A 19,764-nucleotide genomic window follows, 5' to 3' on the forward strand; every position below is an offset into this window, starting at 1 on the left:
TTCGCACACCAATGCCGGTCTTGACTGCCGAAAGTCTAGCTATGGCATTCTCGATGAATATTATTATTTATAATGTTCCTAAATTATTCGTCGGGTAGTTAAAACTGCTTGAGTTCTAGAAGGAATGAAATGATAGTATGAAGTTTCGGTAATTTTATAGAAGGTGGAAGCCTGAATTTGGCTGAAAATTTTATTCATCTGTCAAATTTGACACATCAACAATGTTTCGACTATTTTTTTATTGTTGTTTCAGCCAATAAGCATACAATTAGGCGATAATTTTGCACTAGTGCAAATTATCGATAATTTGCACTAGTGCAAGTTATCAGGTCTTTTAAAATAAATGCAGACGTAATTATAAACGTTTTTTCTTTATTAAAGTAACATGAAAACTGTTGAAGCTAGTTATTGAAATTTTTACAATTAATAACGCAATTATTGAAATGTATGACTGAAACAGTCGAAGATTTGTGTTGGTCAGAAAGAACATTACTTGAAGCAGAAGTTCCAACTGAAAAAACACTAAACTCGTTGTTTCACATGTTCTTTATTATTTCTTCGTCAAACTTTTTATCGAGTGGTAAATACGGTTTTATTGAATTGACATTTGAATGTATCCTTAGCTTTCTTCATTAGATGGTTATCGTTTACTCCAACCTTGGCTAGATGGCTTACGGCAGTTGCTCGGTGAGAATGGTTTGTGAATTTGAACTTTTCGCTATCGACACTTGCTTTTTGGACAGACATCTTTGTTCATTTTGCGATCTCATCTATGCCGACTGGGATGCTCTTAAACCATATACCATTATTTTGTCGTTATCGATTCGGTGCAAGAAACACTAAGAACACTAACGTGGTTCGTCTTCACTAAGGTGAAGACGTCTGATCGTCGTTTTGACAAAAGTTTTTCGTATAATCTTAAAGAAAGAAAGGTTTGATAAGAAGAATTTAATGAAAGACGGTTAATTTGACCTACCTAACAGGGCAAATGTCTTCATTAGTAGGGTTTCTGCTCGGTTTCTGATAAGCCATTTACTGTCTGTCAATCTGCGGCCACCTCCTTGGCAGGTTTTTGAAAAGACTAAATTATATTATAATCTATTCGTGCTTGCTCCATCATTAAACTTTTCTCCTTGAAAGAAATTCGTCGAACAGTTGGCTGCCTCACTTTTTCGAAATGCTAGCTCATAAGATATGCGATGAATATTTTTTTTCTGCAGTCCGGCTTGTTTTCATCGTGAAGCTTCGAAATTTGCAGCAATTCTTTGTAAGTAAAAGCCGATGAGCTTTTTTTCTCTTTTAATAATAATATAATTGGTGAAAACAACAAAATATTGTTCGAAAATTATTGGATGATACAAATCTGAACATCCAAAAGATGTACAATCATGGATAATTCACGTTAATCCAAAAATATTGCTGAATTACCATGCTGATTGTAGAAATAAGATACGGTCCTGTACATCCTACGAATGTTGAGAAATGAATAATTATGGATACTCTAAAATGATACATCCAGTTGTAGTACAAAAAAGTACAATTTCTGGAAGCTGTTATTCAGATCCTGATCCGAACTTCCACAATCATTTACAATCATGAATAATTTACGTTGATCCAAAAATGTATGTTTAATGGACGTACACTAACGTGCAATTTACGATAGTACAATAAAGATCCAGATTTGTGTATCCAGAAGATGTCCAATAAGAAACGCATATAGATATTTGTCCAACATCCCTTATTTAAAGTACAATGGACATCTATAAAACGTCCATTTATGAAAGTACAGTAAAGGTCCCGAAATGTACATCTATGTAAGGTCTGTGCATGTTTGTACTTCATTTGGATTAAAATGGACGTCCATTGGACGTCATGTGCTGTATGGAAAGCTTGTTGGAAAGGACATTTAATTTTGTGTAAATTTTGGAGATAATTGTGCTTTTCGAAAATTTGATGTACAGCGTGTTTTACAAGATGTGAAATAAAAAAACTCTCGGTACGGACCCGCGCTATCAAAAAATCATTATAATTGAATCATCGTCATTTTCCAATGCTTATTTGTTGACATTTCCATGAAAATCTATAAAGGTGTTCAAGAGTTATGGCCACTAAAAATTTTTGATGACATACTTACAAAAAACATCTCTCGAATGAATATACTCAGGACATATTTCGAAAACAGACTTCCCAAAATGTCCTGCATCTGCACTGAAAGCTTGTGCAATTATCCGTAAACCACCCTGTTTCCCTTCTACTTTCTTCGTTAGGTTCAGGTATATCAACCCATTTATGCATGAGAGAGATGGTTTTTGAACATATAAAGTGTTTAATTCCCAGGACATTCGTGCAGCTGCAGTTGTAACATTAAGGAGTTGTATATTATGTGTCAAAGTAAGAATGAATATCCGATGCGAGTGAATCATCAGAGTATCGAATTTCTATGCTAACCGAGATACATATTAATATACTTTCCACGCCACGCTAAATATTGAATCATTCAATTGAAAAATGAATATAACATTTCGAATACTCCAATGAATATGATAGATCAACAAAGATTTTATTCTCTATGTTGAAGCTTTCTATGGAGCGAAGAAAATTACATGAAGAAGGCACTCTCACATTTGAGATATTTGAGTTTATGTAGTCACATGATGTTAGCAGATTCTTTCATCGCGAGACTCATCGATAACGATATTTTAGCAGGCCATGATCAATTTTGTTCGACGTTCATGTCATAAACATTGTTGTAGTTAATTTCTCGTGTGGTTTTTCTGCTTACTTTTTGCTATTTTCAACTGGGATTTTAAGAAATGGGAGGTTATTCGTTCTCTGAACAAACTGATATGCTTTTGATGCTTCGCGAGTGCTTCGGAAATGCAAATGCTGCTGTAAGTTTTACGCAGAGATGCTTATATCATCGACAAAATTCAGAACAGAATTGTTCATGGCCTGCTAAAATATCGTCATCGATGAATCTTTCGATGAATGAATCTGCTGACATCATGTGACTACAAGAACTCAAATATCTCGAAAACGGTTCGATTTTTTGTATTTGGAGAAGATAGGGTGACCAGACGTCCGTCATTGTGACGGACAGTCCGCCAATAGTCCAAGAAGTCCGTCATTGGAAAACGTCCGTCAAAATGTCCGTCAAAATCTTGAATTTAATCTTTGTCTTAATAATCAATGATTTAATTCACTATTTTTCGTACCCTAGCCGGAGTGTAAACGTCGCTAGATAAATCTCATAGTGGACGTCTTGGCTTTAATAAGTAGATACTGTGGGAATTTGAACTTTATTGTAGTCTTCTCATTAATATTTAAGATCGATAATAAAAAAAGTGCAAATTTGCGGAAGATCTTTCAAAAGAATTTCCATTCCTTAAAACAACAAAACTTGATACTGCAGTCTAATGAACGAAGTGTACGGGGCAATTCAGCATTACATTTTAGAGGAAGAAGAGATATCATACGGTATATTTTAAGTGACGAATAGAAAAGAAATGGTTAATGCAGCAGTGTCTTCATCCCTGACCAAATATTTCAAAATTCAAATTTTGGGGATGTAGAAGGTCCTCTAGCAACGAATGAAGCTCTGCTCTCATTCCCCTGTGAGATGCACAACCATTGTAATTATAATATTTTCGTTTTTATGTTGTGAAAAGCTTTTACCATTTCTCTGTTTTCAATAAATTAAATTTTTCCTTAAAATCACCATAGGGCGTAGTAAACTGGAGCATATACAGGGTGAGTCTTCGACTCGTACAAATATTTTAGTAGTAGATTTTCGGGGTCAAAAGACACACATTCTACACCTTTCCATTTTTTTTTCGAATCGGCTCGGTTCAAAAGATACAGCGTGTTGAAAAACCATAAAAAAAAATTCTGTTCTATTGAAGCGTTTTATCGAATGAAATGAATTTCATTTATTTGATTAATCTTTTTCAAACACAAGATATCACCCACGGCTTCCAGTTTTCTCATTATGACCATTACGTAATATACAAATACCAAAAATTAAAAAAACCCAACTCTTTGAACTGGGTACTTCGACCGAATGCAACTCTTTTTAAAAGATCCACAGATGTGTAGTGTCACAGATTTAGCTAATTATTCTGAGAGTAATTTTGTTGTTCAAAGGGTGGCACAGCTTATTATGAAAACTTAAAATAGGCCGAATCGAAAAAAATTGTACAGGAAAGAAGTGTTTCTTTTGACCTCATGAAATCACTGTTGAAATATTTTTACGATTCAAAGAGTCACCCTGTATATATAAATAAAAAACATTCACCAGGTCCGTCCGTCATCGAACTGGGCATAATCTGGTCAGCCTAGGAGAAGAGTACCCTTTTCATGTTTCATGCTTCTATTTTTTTCAACAAAACGAATACAACGAAAGAAGTCCCAAAAAAATCATGACTCACCCTCTAAGAACACCCTTTCTAACAATATTAGACAGAGGTGTAGAAGTGTAATAAAAAAATGTATTTCAACAACATACATTTACGCACGAAATTTCAACCGTTCAACAGTTATGCGGAAAAATTAGTTTTATCAACTTTGGAAGGATATAGGTATCTACCTCAATATGAATTTTGGGCCAGGAATTTAATTATCAGACTATACTTATTTTTCAATGTACTATCACCCCCAGAAAGGTCGGTACACATTTTTGACTCACCCTGTATATACCAAAACTGAGCGAGTTGTGAAAATAAAATATTCAGATCGTCATTGGGAAATGACGATGGAGTTGTGAAAATGTAAAACGCCATCTCATGGCGCGTCCATCTACGATTTGGTCTTTTCGTGGCTCACTAAATTTTACAATCCGAGTTCTTTCATTTGATACCTTAATTGAGGCAGTCACGAGAAAAGACTGATCAAGTCACCATATACTGTGTTCAACTAACCGAGTCTTTCCATTACACGAAGATAATTGTACGTACTTACAGAGCATGTGTGATAGAGGCTCGTTTTGAAAATTATGTATAATGATATAGAGGGTGTTGTTTCGACACGGAGCCTACATAATTATTTTTTTGAAGCCGGACATGCGATGAGTAATTTTTGGAATTCGTTATCTCGGAAACTAATTGACTCGAAATAAGATAAGCTCAAATCTAAGCTATATTATAGCTTTATATAGCTAACTTATATATACATATATATTTTTTCTTTTTCTCTTTTTTTTCACCTTTCAGGGTTAGGCTGTTTGATGGTGCCGGATCAACTCTGATCAAGACACTTCTCTCAGCAACTTGTTAAGAACCTTCTCACTATTCTGGTGGTCCACAAGATGACCTCCTTTTGTGCCTCTCCGATTAGCTTTTCATCTAGTTCCAGCTTAATGGTGTTTTCGAAAAGATGTGCCTCCACTAATCCGTTTGTGGTTATGACGAGGGGTAGGATTGATGTAGAGGTAAGTCTGTATATTTCTTTTAGTTCGAAAGCCAGATCGTGGTATTTTATCTTTTTTTCATTATAGGCTCGCTCAGCATTGTCATCTGCTGGAATCGTGATGTCTATTATAATTAATTCTTTCTTTTTCTTTTTCAGTATCACAATATCCGGCCGGTTGTGCGCAATGGGTCTGTCAGTGACGAGTGGATGGTCCCAATACAGTTTCATCTCCTCATTTTCCAGTATTTCTTTAGGTAAGTATTCAAAGATTTTCTTTTGATGTTTTATTAACCCATTTTTTAGGGCGATGGCTTGGTGGTATGCCTTTGCCATGGCATTGTGGCGGTCCGTGTATTCCCTTGGAGCGAGGATGGGGCAGGATGACGTGATGTGTTGGATTGTTTCAGTCGCCTGGGAGCATTTGCGGCATTTGTCATTAGGTAAGTTCTTATTCATTATCTGTTTTTGATATGCTTTTGTAGGTATCACCTGATCCTGAATTGCCGCCAGTCTGCCCTCCGTTTCTGGAAACAGGTATCCTGCCTTGAGGTAATTGACAGATCTTACTTTGTCTATTTTGTTCCATTTCAGGGCGGTGGGGTATCTTCCATGGAGAGCTTTGCCGTGCCATATTTCGGATAGTTCTTCGATGCTTTTAGGTTCAATGGGATGGTTGCTTGATGCCAGATTTAATGCTGTGATGTTGTTGTCTTCATCAGATATGGCTTTGAAAAAAGGTGAGTTTTTTGATCTGAAGTATTCTCTCATCTCGCGTACTACTCGGTGGTGTGTGGATTCAATGTTTTGCAGTCCCCTTCCTCCATCTTGTCTGGGCACGTATAATCTGCTCACAGAAGCGTGGGGGTGGTGCATGCCATATTTTGTCAGTGATACTCTTATTTGTGTGTCGATGGTCCTGAGGTCTGTGACGGACCATTTTATTATTCCGAACGAGTAAGATAAGCAAGGAATAGCCCATGTGCTGATAGCTGTAAATGTTGATTTAGCATTTAATTTGCTTTTCAGTATCATTTTCAGCCTTTCCATGAACTTGTTTCTGAAAGTTGTTTTGGCTTCAGTATTCCTTATTTCTAGCCCTTGTTGGATGCCTAGGTATTTATAGGATTCATCTGGCCCTAGTCTTTGAATTCTTAGTTCGTCTTCTACAAGCATCGCTTCTCCAGTTATGAGTTTTCCCCTTTTAATATGCAGCACTGCGCATTTATCAAGTCCCATTTGCATCTTGATTGTTTCTGTGAAAGATTTTACTATCCTTAGTTGCCTTAATAGCTGATCTTCGTTCGCTGCGTAGAGTTTGAGATCGTCAATATACAATTGGTGGTTTATTTTGATGTTGTTTCTTTTTTCTATTAAGTACCCGTATCTCGTTTTGTTGAGTAATTTACTAAGGAAATTTATTGCTAAACAGAACCATAATGTGCTTAACTTATCACCCTGAAACAGTCCCCTCTTGATCTTAATTTCGGCTGTTGTGTAAGTTCCATTGTTGGTGTTGACCCGTAGATTTGTTCTCCATGTTGCCATGAGATGATTTAGTAGATTGATTAAGCACTCCGACACTCCATATAGCCTTAAGGTTTTTAGCAGCCATGTGTGTGGTATCGAGTCGAAGGCCTTTTTGTAGTCAATCCACCCCATGGAGAGATTTCTCAATTTCTTTTTAGCCTGCTTCGTGACGAGTGCATCAACAATAAGCAGTTCCTTGCACCCTCTTGCGTCTCTTCGGCATCCGTTCTGTTCACGGGCTAGTATTTTATTTTTTGCCACATGTTTCCAGATATGGTGTGTTAGTGTTCCGGTAAGTATTTTGTAGATTGCCGGTAGACATGTTATTGGCCTATAGTTCGTAGGGTCTCCGTTTTTTGTTCCCTTAGGGATCATGTGAGTTATTCCAAGTGTGCAGAATTCAGGTATTTGTGACGGGTCCGTTAGCGCCTTCTGGAATAATTTCGATAGTTGTTCATGTGTGGAGTCAAAGTTTTTCCACCAATAATTATGGATTCCATCTGGTCCCGGTGCAGTCCAGTTGTTTGACTTTTTCAATACGGCTTTTATGTCGTCTTCCGTTATGGTGATTTCTTCCATGGCATATTTCTCCGCTTCCGTCTCCGCTTCCCTGATCCAAGAGGCTTCATCATCATGTTCCACTTCGTGACCCCATATTTCCTTCCATGTCGCATGCATGTCTTGCGGTGTCGGAAATTCTTCCTCGGTTGTTGTTGTTCCTTCAAGTTGTCTGTAAAATTGTTTTTGGTTCTTATAAAACAGCTGGTTGTTTTTGTACCGCGTGGATCTTTCATTATACCTTCTGATTCTATTACCTAATGCTTTAACTTTTTGTTTCAGGGTGTCACATAATTTGGTGAGATCTTGTTTGAACCGTTCCCCGATGCTTTTGATGCGGAATTCGGATGCTATGCGTGCGACCTTTTTGGATGTTTTTCTGCTTGGTGAGTTCGTGTTCAGGTAAGTATGAAGCTTTCCAATTTGTTTTCTAATAGTATTTATCTTTTTTTCCAGGCGTTGTTTCCATGGTGGTTCCTTGTCTTCTTTTGGTTTTGGCTGTCTACTGGTGATATGTATTTTATTTTCTTGACAAACTGTAACAGCTCCAGCAAATACACAGTCTACCACTTCTTCGAGGGTGGAGTTTCTTTTTAGGGTTGATTTTATTATTTTATTTACCTCCTTTACACTCTCATGGATGTTGCGTGACCCCTTCAGTCTTGGAATTTTTGGTCTATTTTGTGGGGAAATTTTTGTGTAGAGTTGCATATTCTTCTTGAAGAGGTTTTCCAGTTGGGTTGTTTCCTGGTTTTCGATCTCAGGCTGTTCTACTTCCGTATAGTTGGTCTCGTCGGATGGAGGTGGAGCAAAAGGTCTTATGCTTCGTTTTATGGCTTCAAGCTCAACACTTGAAAATTTCTCATGTTCCATAATCCATCTGACTCTATTCGCCAGTAAGTTTGGATATGAGTGTCTCTCTGGGTTTATCTCGTTCCAGGTACTCGTTAGGAGATCTCTGTAGGTTCTTCCGGATGTTGCTTGCAGTTCGATTGCTATGTAGTGGACACGCATTATGAGGGTATTTTCCTCTATCGTCCATCGTGTCCGTCCATCTCGTGTGATAGGAACATCCGCGGAACGGGTTCTAATTCCGTCCAAGCTGATGCTTCTTCGTACACTTCTTACGTTCGAGCTTTGGCTTACGGTGCCATCTCGGGGGGCTGCGCCGCTTGCCCCACAGCTGACCCCATCAGGCTCTACCTCTGGACGGCTCCGAAGAGGGCCAGCCCGCTGCCCTCTACCGCCCTGATTCATACTTCTGGTGACAGGAGCAAGAATTTCTTCAGATCTTCAGGTTGCTAACCTGAAGACCAGGGTGACTCAGGTACGCGGGGTCGTCACTCCCCGAAAGCTTACGCCTCCCTGCGTATCTATATATCTATATATATATATATATATATATATATATATATATATATATATATATATATATATATATATATATATATATATATATATATATATATATATATATATATATATAGTTATAAAGTGTTAATACCACCTCCAAAATAGTAACTCGTTTAACGCTCTCACCTCATATATATCGATGTCACCTCCGAAATCGGAGGTGACAACGTTTTGCCTTGTTTTTTAGCTTGTTAGATTCAGGAGGCTTCAGGGACCAACATATCAAAAAATCGTTTTGAGGTCACAACGCACCCCCTTTATGTACTGAACAATCTTTTAGTTCGAGTGTATATCACTGGCGCTAGTGTGCTGAGCTGTATATCGGAGAATTACTCTGAAAGACTCTTTGCTCGTTTGCACCTCCGAAAATGGCAACGTTGTACTGTGCAAGCAGATGTAGACAGGCGGAATATCAGTATACGGAGGAATTAAGTAATGAGAGGCGCAGCGCGTTTTCTCCTCCATTATTGCAAGCCAGGTGGCATATCTCAACGATTTTTTATCGCATTCCTTTGTAGGGGAAAGAATCACGTGAAAGAGAACCAATCTTGGCTCTCTCGAATGGGATTATGACTGTTTATATTTCATCGTGCGTATATCTATGCATCCGTTGAACTTCTTTCATCTCAAGCATACACTATAATTCTGAATTTGGCGAACTATTTCATTACCTATCTGAAAACGAATCGATTTGAGTCTTGTCCATAATGATATTTCTTCTCTCTATGGAAATGATCCATATAGATAATACTACCTATTAGTATAACGAATAATCAGTATTGTATCATTGCATATAATAAAATAACCTGTTCAGAGAGAAACATTTTTTGGATAAGAAAATTCAGATGTTAATGGTGATGAATATTCAAGGACAATGAGCCAATCCGAAAATTTTTATTTCAGAATCAGGAGAAAAAAATGCTACAAATTTCACAATATCACAGAAATGAACAACGTCGGCTAAACCGAATGTTTGACATTGTGTTATTTCAAATGGAACGCTCTTTATATTTTTCTTGAATCAGATTTCTCAAAGATTTTGAGGAATCCTCTGCTCAGAAACATCTCTTTTATTATCGATTATGTTTAAATATTGGATTTTCCCAAAAATTTTAAGAGCTTGTAGCATCTCTCTGGTTTAAATATTTCAGTGATGTATCATAAAGAAAATTACCAATTATATCGAAACAAGTAAGATTTTATGAAGAATTCGCCAAAACAGATTTGCATTTTTCGATAGATCATACAGGGTGTAAGGGAAAAAATAAACAATATTGAAGTCTTTGGAAGGCCTCGAGTCAACATATTTTGAAATTGCAACCATATTTTTGTCAAGATATAATGAATCTTCAAAATGAAGTTAATAATATAGATACATACTCGGATACATATGATTGAGATACAGATGATTGATTAACTTCTACTATCTAAAATAAAAAGGTACATAGATAAAATATAGCTATATACAGGATATCTGTAAACAAATGCGAAGGAATAAGGGAGATGATTCCTTAATGAAAATAAGCGGGGGTATTTCCTGTAAATTTTCCAAATCGACAGACCTTCCAAGATACAGCCTTTGGAAGGCGATGACGAATTTACAGTTTTTAATTTTTTTAACAGGTTCTAAAAAACACTGAGTCATAAAACTATACATATTATGAAGCACTGAGTAGATTGTTACCAGTTTCAACTTCGGCAAGCTCGTAGTTTAGGCGGTAAATTGCTATCGATTTTTTCAATGTGTCTCTCCCTTAAATTCAAAAATTTCTGTGAAAATGTTGAAATTTGAGTTATTATGCTATTGTCATAGAAGTATACGAAACTAGCAGGTCGGGGGATCCAAGATTTCGGGACGATTCACCTTAAAAAAACATAATAAAATGAATTTCGTGAATACCTACCGAGGCTGAAAACCACTATTCTCCGCTATAAAAAATTAGTATTATTCCAATAATATACCGACTTAATGAATGCTACGTTGCTATTACTATAAGGCCCGGTTGTTCAGTTCAGGATGAGGCAGAGATTTAAGATGATCCTAGATAATCTGACAGAACTGAACTGAAATGTCAAAATCAATCTAGGATAAACTTTAATCCCGAACTGAACAACTGCTATACATGTAGAGTTTCGGATTTTGCGAGAATCTACTGCTTTTTCTTCAAAACAACAACTGCGCTGAAGGAAATGTGATTGACTGTTATCTATATCATTTACATCATTATTTGCCGAAATTCAAAGTTCTGAATGAATTAAAATCTAAACTTGAAAATATACGAGATAATTTTCGCAAGAATTTCAATGAAATCTGAAAATTTTCATCATTCTGGAGCATTCTGGACATCAATAATTCTCGAATCATCCATGGAATAAATTCAATTTTATCCAATATAACACGCAAAACGAAATGTTATTCGAACTCGGCATCTTGAGCAATTCGTTCCTAAAAAGCCCGAATCAGGTAGAAAATTTTGAACCCTTCATATCAGCGAACACGTGTTTTGCAGTAAACAGATGCCGATTTCGTTTTCAACGGGCCATGTAACTAGGGTCGGCGTTGGGTGAAAGGATGAACGGTTCTCACAACAAGAAGAATTTGAATTTTCATATGACGGTGAGGGCATTCGTTTTAAAATTTTCAGAGTACAAGGAGTATACAGGGTGTTTCACGAGTAAACAGACAAATGAAAACCGTGAATAGAGGGCATTGAGCTGAGTTCAGAATCATACCATATACAAGGTGTTCCAAAACTAGTGAATCAAACGTCACACCACGATAGAGTAAACCAAATATTATCGAATGACACCAACATTAGTTCGACGAAAATGTACCGTTTCCAAAATAATCAGAATTTTATTAAAATACATAAAGTTGCCGATTTTCGAACTATTTTTCTTAATAACAGGGCCAGTTTGTGAAAAAGGATATCGATTTTAAATTATATTGAAGTAATATTATTGTTTCATCTCCCCTAATTGAAATTATTTTAAGTAATTAATCGATAACCATAACCTAAGTAAATGTATATTAAAACAATTGTTTTTTCTACATGATTTTTAATACTCAGAATAAACAGGGGTGATAATATGGGAGAAAAACGCTATCCTTAATAACAAATTGGCCTTGTGACTGAAAAAATAGTTCGAAAATCGGCAACTTTAGGTTAGGTTTTTTTAGAAACGGTACATTTTCGCTCAACTAATGTTGGTGTCATTCGATAGTATTTGATCTACTCTATCGTGGTGTGACGTTTGATTCAATAGTTTTGGGGCACCCTATATATAGGTTTCTTCGGGGTTTTTTGAAATTTCTCGAATTTCCGTTTGGCTATAACTGCTGAAATTCTGATCAAGTCGACTGAAAATTTATAATTAGCTTTGAGTTGTTAATTTCATTGAAACAGAGCATTAAAATTCGACAAAAATCTGGACCGGGCTCAGTGAGGCTTTACTTAACTTCAAACTCATAAAAACACCGTGTATGTAGTTTTTTAATCATAATTTCAACTTTTTTGTTATCTGCATTATTATTGTCTCAAATTGAATTGATTTTTGGGTTGCCCCACCTGTTGATCATGTTCTAGAAATAATTGTTTTGGTCAGACGCCTCTAAGGAATAGAGCACTTCATGAAAATGTATTTAGAAATCCTTAATTGATTTTTTTTCGAAGAATATTCTGTTGAATGTGTTCAACAATTATACCATATTCGGTCTTCAAAATACTCTTTCACAAGGATAAAATGTTTCAAAATTGATGATACCCAAATATGGATCGAAAAACTACGCTATCTTGAAACTAAAAATTAAAACTTGATCTTCAGAATGAATCTATTTTTCTATGGACAACTAGTTGTGTGAATAAAAACAAAGAAAGAAATCGCGGGGTGTCAGATCTGGAGATCTAGCAGTCCAATATTGTGGTCCTACCCTTCTAATAAAATGACCTGAAATACTGATTAATACTTTTGCTGGTGCATGAATATCATCAATGTTTCAATAACAAATTGTAATAAGACCAGAACAATCCATAGATTTCCATAGATCCAATAATGACTATAACGGAATCAGTAAAGAATTCGAAAGTGCATTTATCACACTTATTCGAAGTGCCAATCATTACCTTCACTAAAAGACCAAATGAGGTGAAAATCAGTTCGGAAAATTACTTCAGTTCCACGTTGTCCATAAAAAGCGATTCATTCGGAAGATATCGAATTATAATTATTATTTTCATGATCATGATAGGGTAGTTTTTTCTATTTTTGTTTATTATCAATAATAAAGCTTATTATCACTGTTAATCACTTATCTGAATAACCAGATATGCTATAAATATCAAAAACAAATGCAAGACATATATTGAGAACGAAAAAATTCAGTTGAACATTTCCAATTCCATTTTTAGATTTCCTCAGTTGATTGGCGATCATATTCATCCCATTAATTAATGTGAAGTAAAAGTCAATATGCAGCGCTGTTTTTTCCAGACATTTCACGATCAAACAATTATTCATTAGAAATAATCTGAAAAGGCATACCAAAGTTTCATTGATTTTGAGAAAATCAATGAAGATACCTGAAAAATTCAAAATTATGACGAGAAAAACTACAAACAGAGTGTTTTGCATGAGTTTAAATTTGAATATATCCTCAATGAGTCCGGTCCTGTGTTCGTCAACTTTTAATGTTCTGTTTTATTGAAACTTAGAAGTTTAAGCGGATAATGAATTTTTAGCCGAATCCAACTAAAATATTTGGAGATATGGCCGAACAAAAATTAGGGAAATTTGAATAAACTCCTCTCTATATCGGAAACGGAATGCCTAAGACACACATATGAGGTGTTTTTGAACTGAGCTCAATGCCCTCTATTCACGGTTTTCGTTTGTCCGTTTACTTGTGAAACACCCTGTGTAGTGAAAAATTTCAAAAGACTCCTCGAGCAATTAAGAAATGCCATTAAATCAAGGAGTTTCTTTTGAACCGCTATGATGAAAAATGTCAATATCCAGTTATTATTATTATTTGGGGTGATTCATCGAAAATCCCCAATATCTCGAAAACCAAGGCACTTTTGCCAAACGTAAAATATATTTATTTGAACCCCCATAGAGTACTCTACCCGCAGGCTCCATATTATCCATTCATTACGCCACACCCTGTATAATTATTATTATTATATCAATGTACTGAAAATAAACAGACATGAATACTAGGCAGTTGTTTTGTTTGAAGGTGAAGCTCCTGTTGCTTCAAACTTCTTTCAATTATTTTGACTACCATTCACGCAAGATGATTTTTGTTGAGGAATTCAACATTCTCGTAATTATCCGTTCATTTCTTCAAGAGATACCCATTCCCTACCACCTATGAGTATTCAATTCAATGCTAACACTGCATCAAATGCATTTCATCCTCGGGTTGATTTTTTTGAATTCTACAACTGATGTAAAATCTTCAGCCTTCAGCCAAAGAAAATAAACAACAGTAACTCTCCTCAAGCTACTGATTACTTCTATTTTCCATGTAAATAAATAGATTTGGTATGTCTTCAATCAGTTTGTATAAATGTCAATTATGTTCGTTGCCTATTTTCGACGCAATATTTTCCGAAGTGATTTGACATTGTGATGAAATACGTAATTACTGAGAGTCTCACGTAGAACGGACTACGTAGCATTTATTTAAAACTCAAAAATGTTTTGACAAGCGTCTTAACCCAACATTTTCGTACCATACAGAGTGAAAGGTATTCAATTTCCATGGCCAATCCTGTGCTAAAATGAAAGTGAATGAAGTATAGAAGCTGAAAGTAAAACGTATATCTTTGTTGATTCATTCGGGAAAAACATTTCAATGGAGTTCCTCATGTCGTGAATATAATGCCCAAAATTTAGATAACTATTTCATACCAGAACAAATTCGGTAAAATTGTCTTTGGAATTAATCTCATATGTAACGAAAAATTTCATTGTCATGTATCATTCATTTTAGGACCTATACGGTATTAAACTCCCCTATCGGACGAAGTATCGTAGACATAGCATACTTATTCAAAACTGTTGATATTCATGAAGAAAAGATAATAATTTCTGTCCAAATTCATTTACTCCGAATCCTTATCAATCAATTATTAGCGTATGAAGTTTATTAATATCAGTATCGTTCTCGAACTATTTACAGGTTTCAGTATGTGTGAATGAATCGGAAGAGCAGCCGTATATGAGTAGAATTCAAGCTGCCCTACTTTCTGTCCTCCTGAAATCTGACAACGTTGCGGGAGGTGAGAGCGCACTACTAATAAGAAATATATGCGGAGGTAGTAAGGTCTGATTCGTTTAAAGAAAAATTTTTCAATGAAAATCTTTTCCCCTCTTTAGGTACCCCTGTTATTTACCTTCCCCTCTACATATATAAGCAAAAATTATTCCAATTAAAAAACTACTTCACCCGGAGGTCAGGTCGCCCAATGAACTTAACGGAGGTAACAACGAACTATGGGTTCATATATATATATATATATATATATATATATATATATATATATATATATATATATCTATCGCCTGGATCGACTACAAAAAGGCCTTCGATTCGGTGCCCCATTCTTGGCTGTTGAAGGTTTTGCGTCTCTACGGGATCTCAGAAAAAATAATAAATTTACTTAAACACCTAATGAAAACATGGCGAACAACATTACTCATCGAGACGAGGAACGGAGCTAACAGAACGAGGGAGATACCGATCAAATGCGGAATTTTTCAGGGCGATACTCTAAGCCCACTCTGGTTTTGTTTGGCGTTAAATATGCTGAGTGGGTTACTGAACAAATCTGGGTATGGATACGTACTAGATAAGGTCAGGAAATTGAAAGTCAGCCACCAACTCTATATGGACGACCTGAAGCTTTTCGCGGCCACTGAAGACCAGATGAGAAGACTGTTGGAGATAGTATCCTCCTTCAGCAGAACAATAGGAATGGAGATGGGTTTGGCAAAGTGTGCGGTTCTGAATGTGAGAAGGGGCGGGATCATAGAAGGAGACGAGGTAAAACTGTGGGATGGCTCTAGAATAGCATACTTAAAACCACAAGAAGGGTACAAGTACCTGGGAGTGCAGCAGGCCCTCGACTTCAAGACAGCTGAAGTGAAAGAATCATTGAAGACTAAATACTTTGCCAGAATCAGGAGTCTACTGAAGGCTAAATTAAATTCCAAGGCACTCTTCACTTCGATTAATATATGGGCCTTACCTTGTATCAGCTATTCATTCGGAGTTGTGCGCTGGACATCTACGGAGCTGCAGGCGGTGGATGTACAGACAAGAAAGCTGCTGACTAGATTTGGTGTTCATCATCCCCATTCCTCGGTGAGTAGGCTCTATATACCTAGGCAGGACGGAGGCAGGGGACTGCAAAATATACAAATAACACATAACAAGATGGTGTTAGAAATGAGAAAATATTTCAGGTCTAAAAACTTACCTTTTTATGAGACCATATGTCAGGCAGATGAGTCCTCGGCACTGCAGCTCGCGAAACCTACCATAAACCTCAGGGAACAGACACTCGAGCAGCTCTCGGAGGAGTGGCACAGCAAGGCACTGCACGGTAGATACCCTGGGAATTTAAGATCAGACAGTATCCTGAGGTCAGAATCGCTTACTTACCTCAAAGCAGGGTACCTTTTTCCGGAGACGGAAGGAAGAATAGTAGCTATCCAGGATCAAGTCATACCAACACGTGCATATATCAAGAGGATTACTAATCGTAATATTCCTACTGACGTCTGCCGAAAATGCTCCAAATTCCTGGAAACAGTGCAACATGTCACATCCTCTTGCCCAATTTTAGCTCCTAGGGACTATATGGAACGCCATAATGCGATGGCAAAGATTTTTCATAGGGAACTCGCGAAAAGGACAGCTTTGATGCACGAGGAAGGGAACCTTTATACTTACCAACCATGCAGTGTCCTAGAAAATGAAAATTTTAAATTGTACTGGGACACGACTATTGTCACGGATAGAGCAGTACCACACAACCGCCCGGACATTGTGTTGTTTGATAAGGCTGAAAAATCTGTGTCCATAATAGATGTCACAGTGCCCGCAGACGAGAATATCTCCAGAGCTTATACGGAGAAGCTGACTAAGTACCAGGATCTCGCATTCGAACTGAAAGAGATTTACAGGTTAAAGAAAACGTCGATTCTCCCATTAATAATATCCGTGAATGGTTTGGTAGAGAGTCATATCACAGAGAACACGAGACGTCTACAATTAAGTACCTACCTTATCAGCCAGGCACAGAAGGAGGTCATTTTGGCGACCGCGCGAATGGTTCGAAGATTCCTAACCAGTCACTGAGAAGAACCTTGGCTCCGAATGAGCTCGGTCTTCTTGGTAACCAGCCCGCATGTCGGTGATCAAAAAAAAAAAAAAAAAAAAAAATATATATATATATATATATATATATATATATATATATATACATGAAACAACAGGTACAAACAACAAAATGTAGACTCTGCGATAAAGCCGAGGAAACTGTGCAGCACTTGTCATCTGGATGCTCCACAATAGCCGGCACCAAATACCGTGGACGCCATGACAATATGGGGAAGGTCGTGCATCAGTCGCTGTGCCTGAGGGAGCAACTACTCCCACATTTCGTCCCACACCACATATACGCACCGCAGACTGTCCTGGAAAACGAAACCACCAAAGTCTACTGGGATTTAACCATTATCACCGATCGAGGAGTAGAGCACAACAGACCGGATATGGTGGTGTGGTCAAAGAAGGATAAGAAGGCATATATCATAGATTTTGCTGTGCCTCTAGATCAAAACCTTTCCAAGGCATACGGAGAAAAAATCGCAAAATACGAGCCATTAGCGAAAGAGATAAAGAATATGTGGCGCCTGGAAAAGGTGGAAATTAAACCATTGATCATAAGCTGCAATGGGTTGGTGCACAGAAAAACAACAGAACATGTCAAGGAAATACAATTACCAGCCAACACAATTCTTTGGATGCAAAAAGCGGTGATCCTGGGGACGGTTGGGATCATCAGACAAGCAATATATCCCCATTGACGATCAAAGAAGGTTCTTGGCTGCGGCTTGAACTTTCTGGATAGTGAACCACAGTCGTGTGAAATTAAAAAAAAAAAAAAAAAAAAAAAAAAAAAAAAAAAAAAAAATATATATATATATATATATATATATATATGAACCCGTAGTTCGTTGTTACCTCCGTTAAGTTCATTGGGCGACCTGACCTCCGGGTGAAGGAGTTTTTTAATTGGAATAATTTTTGCTTATATATGTAGAGGGGAAGGTAAATAACAGGGGTACCTAAAGAGGGGAAAAGATTTTCATTGAAAAATTTTTCTTTAAACGAATCAGACCTGTTTCTTATTAGTAGTGCGCTCTCACAACGTTGTCAGATTTCAGGAGGACAGAAAGTAGGGCAGCTTGAATTCTACTCATATACAGCTGCTCTTCCGATTCATTCACACATACTGAAACCTGTAAATAGTTCGAGAACGATACTGATATTAATAAACTTCATACGCTAATAATTGATTGATAAGGATTCGGAGTAAATGAATTTGGACAGAAATTATTATCTTTTCTTCATGAATATCAACAGTTTTGAATAAGTATGCTATGTCTACGATACTTCGTCCGATAGGGGAGTTTAATACCGTATAGGTCCTAAAATGAATGATACATGACAATGAAATTTTTCGTTACATATGAGATTAATTCCAAAGACAATTTTACCGAATTTGTTCTGGTATGAAATAGTTATCTAAATTTTGGGCATTATATTCACGACATGAGGAACTCCATTGAAATGTTTTTCCCGAATGAATCAACAAAGATATACGTTTTACTTTCAGCTTCTATACTTCATTAACTTTCATTTTAGCACAGGATTGGCCATGGAAATTGAATACCTTTCACTCTGTATGGTACGAAAATGTTGGGTTAAGACGCTTGTCAAAACATTTTTGAGTTTTAAATAAATGCTACGTAGTCCGTTCTACGTGAGACTCTCAGTAATTACGTATTTCATCACAATGTCAAATCACTTCGGAAAATATTGCGTCGAAAATATGTAACGAACATAATTGACATTTATACAAACTGATTGAAGACATACCAAATCTATTTATTTACATGGTAAATAGAAGTAATCAGTAGCTTGAGGAGAGTTACTGTTGTTTATTTTCTTTGGCTGAAGGCTGAAGAAGTTACATCAGTTGTAGAATTCAAAAAAATCAACCCGAAGATGAAATGCATTTGATGCAGTGTTAGCATTGAATTGAATACTCATAGGTGGTAGGGAATGGATATCTCTTGAAGAAATGAACGGATAATTACGAGAATGTTGAATTCCTCAACAAAAATCATCTTGCGTGAAAGGTAGTCAAAATAATTGAAAGAAGTTTGAAGCAACAGGAGCTTCACCTTCAAACAAAACAACTGCCTAGTATTCATGTCTGTTTATTTTCAATACATTGATATAATAATAATAATTATACAGGGTGTGGCGTAATGAATGGATAATATGGAGCCTGCGGGTAGAGTACTCTATGGCGGTTCAAATAAATATATTTTACGTTTGGCAAAAGTTCCTTGGTTTTCGAGATATTGGGGATTTTCGATGAATCACCCCAAACAATAATAATAACTGGATATTGACATTTTTCATCATAGCGGTTCAAAAGAAACTCCTTGATTTAATGGCATTTCTTAATTGCTCGAGGAGTCTTTTGAAATTTTTCAGTACACAGGGTGTTTCACAAGTAAACGGACAAACGAAAACCGTGAATAGAGGGCATT

The 19,764-nt window shown here is 36.6% G+C and overlaps 3 protein-coding genes across 3 annotated transcripts; 1 reads left to right on the forward strand and 2 right to left on the reverse strand.

The window, feature by feature from the left end:
• Positions 1-5,256: 5,256 nt before the first annotated feature.
• LOC123313273 lies at positions 5,257-6,951 on the reverse strand. The gene has a single exon (XM_044898128.1). The coding sequence runs from the start codon at positions 6,949-6,951 to the stop codon at positions 5,257-5,259; it is 1,695 nt and encodes a 564-aa protein (XP_044754063.1).
• Positions 6,952-7,493: 542 nt separating this feature from the next.
• Positions 7,494-8,748, reverse strand: LOC123313353. The gene is made up of 2 exons (XM_044898248.1): positions 7,749-8,748; positions 7,494-7,663 (listed from the first exon to the last, which is right to left on the reverse strand). The coding sequence occupies exons 1-2, from the start codon at positions 8,746-8,748 to the stop codon at positions 7,494-7,496; spliced, it is 1,170 nt and encodes a 389-aa protein (XP_044754183.1).
• Positions 8,749-15,715: 6,967 nt separating this feature from the next.
• On the forward strand, positions 15,716-17,275 carry LOC123313441. The gene has a single exon (XM_044898366.1). It carries the CDS (start codon positions 15,716-15,718, stop codon positions 17,273-17,275), a length of 1,560 nt encoding a protein of 519 aa, XP_044754301.1.
• The last annotated feature ends 2,489 nt before the right edge of the window (positions 17,276-19,764 follow it).

This window comes from Coccinella septempunctata, chromosome 1 (genome assembly GCF_907165205.1).
Source record: "Coccinella septempunctata chromosome 1, icCocSept1.1, whole genome shotgun sequence".
NCBI lineage: Eukaryota > Metazoa > Arthropoda > Insecta > Coleoptera > Coccinellidae > Coccinella > Coccinella septempunctata.

Excerpts from the sequence above, each read along its gene's own strand:
- LOC123313273 (XM_044898128.1), bottom strand. The coding sequence starts at position 6,951 with ATGGCAACATGGAGAACAAATCTACGGGTCAACACCAACAATGGAACT.
- LOC123313441 (XM_044898366.1), top strand. The coding sequence starts at position 15,716 with ATGCTGAGTGGGTTACTGAACAAATCTGGGTATGGATACGTACTAGAT.
- LOC123313353 (XM_044898248.1), bottom strand. The coding sequence starts at position 8,748 with ATGAATCAGGGCGGTAGAGGGCAGCGGGCTGGCCCTCTTCGGAGCCGT. Across the intron at positions 7,664-7,748 it reads ACAAAAAGTTAAAGCATTAG|ACAACTTGAAGGAACAACAA; the intron begins GTAATAGAATCA and ends ACAATTTTACAG.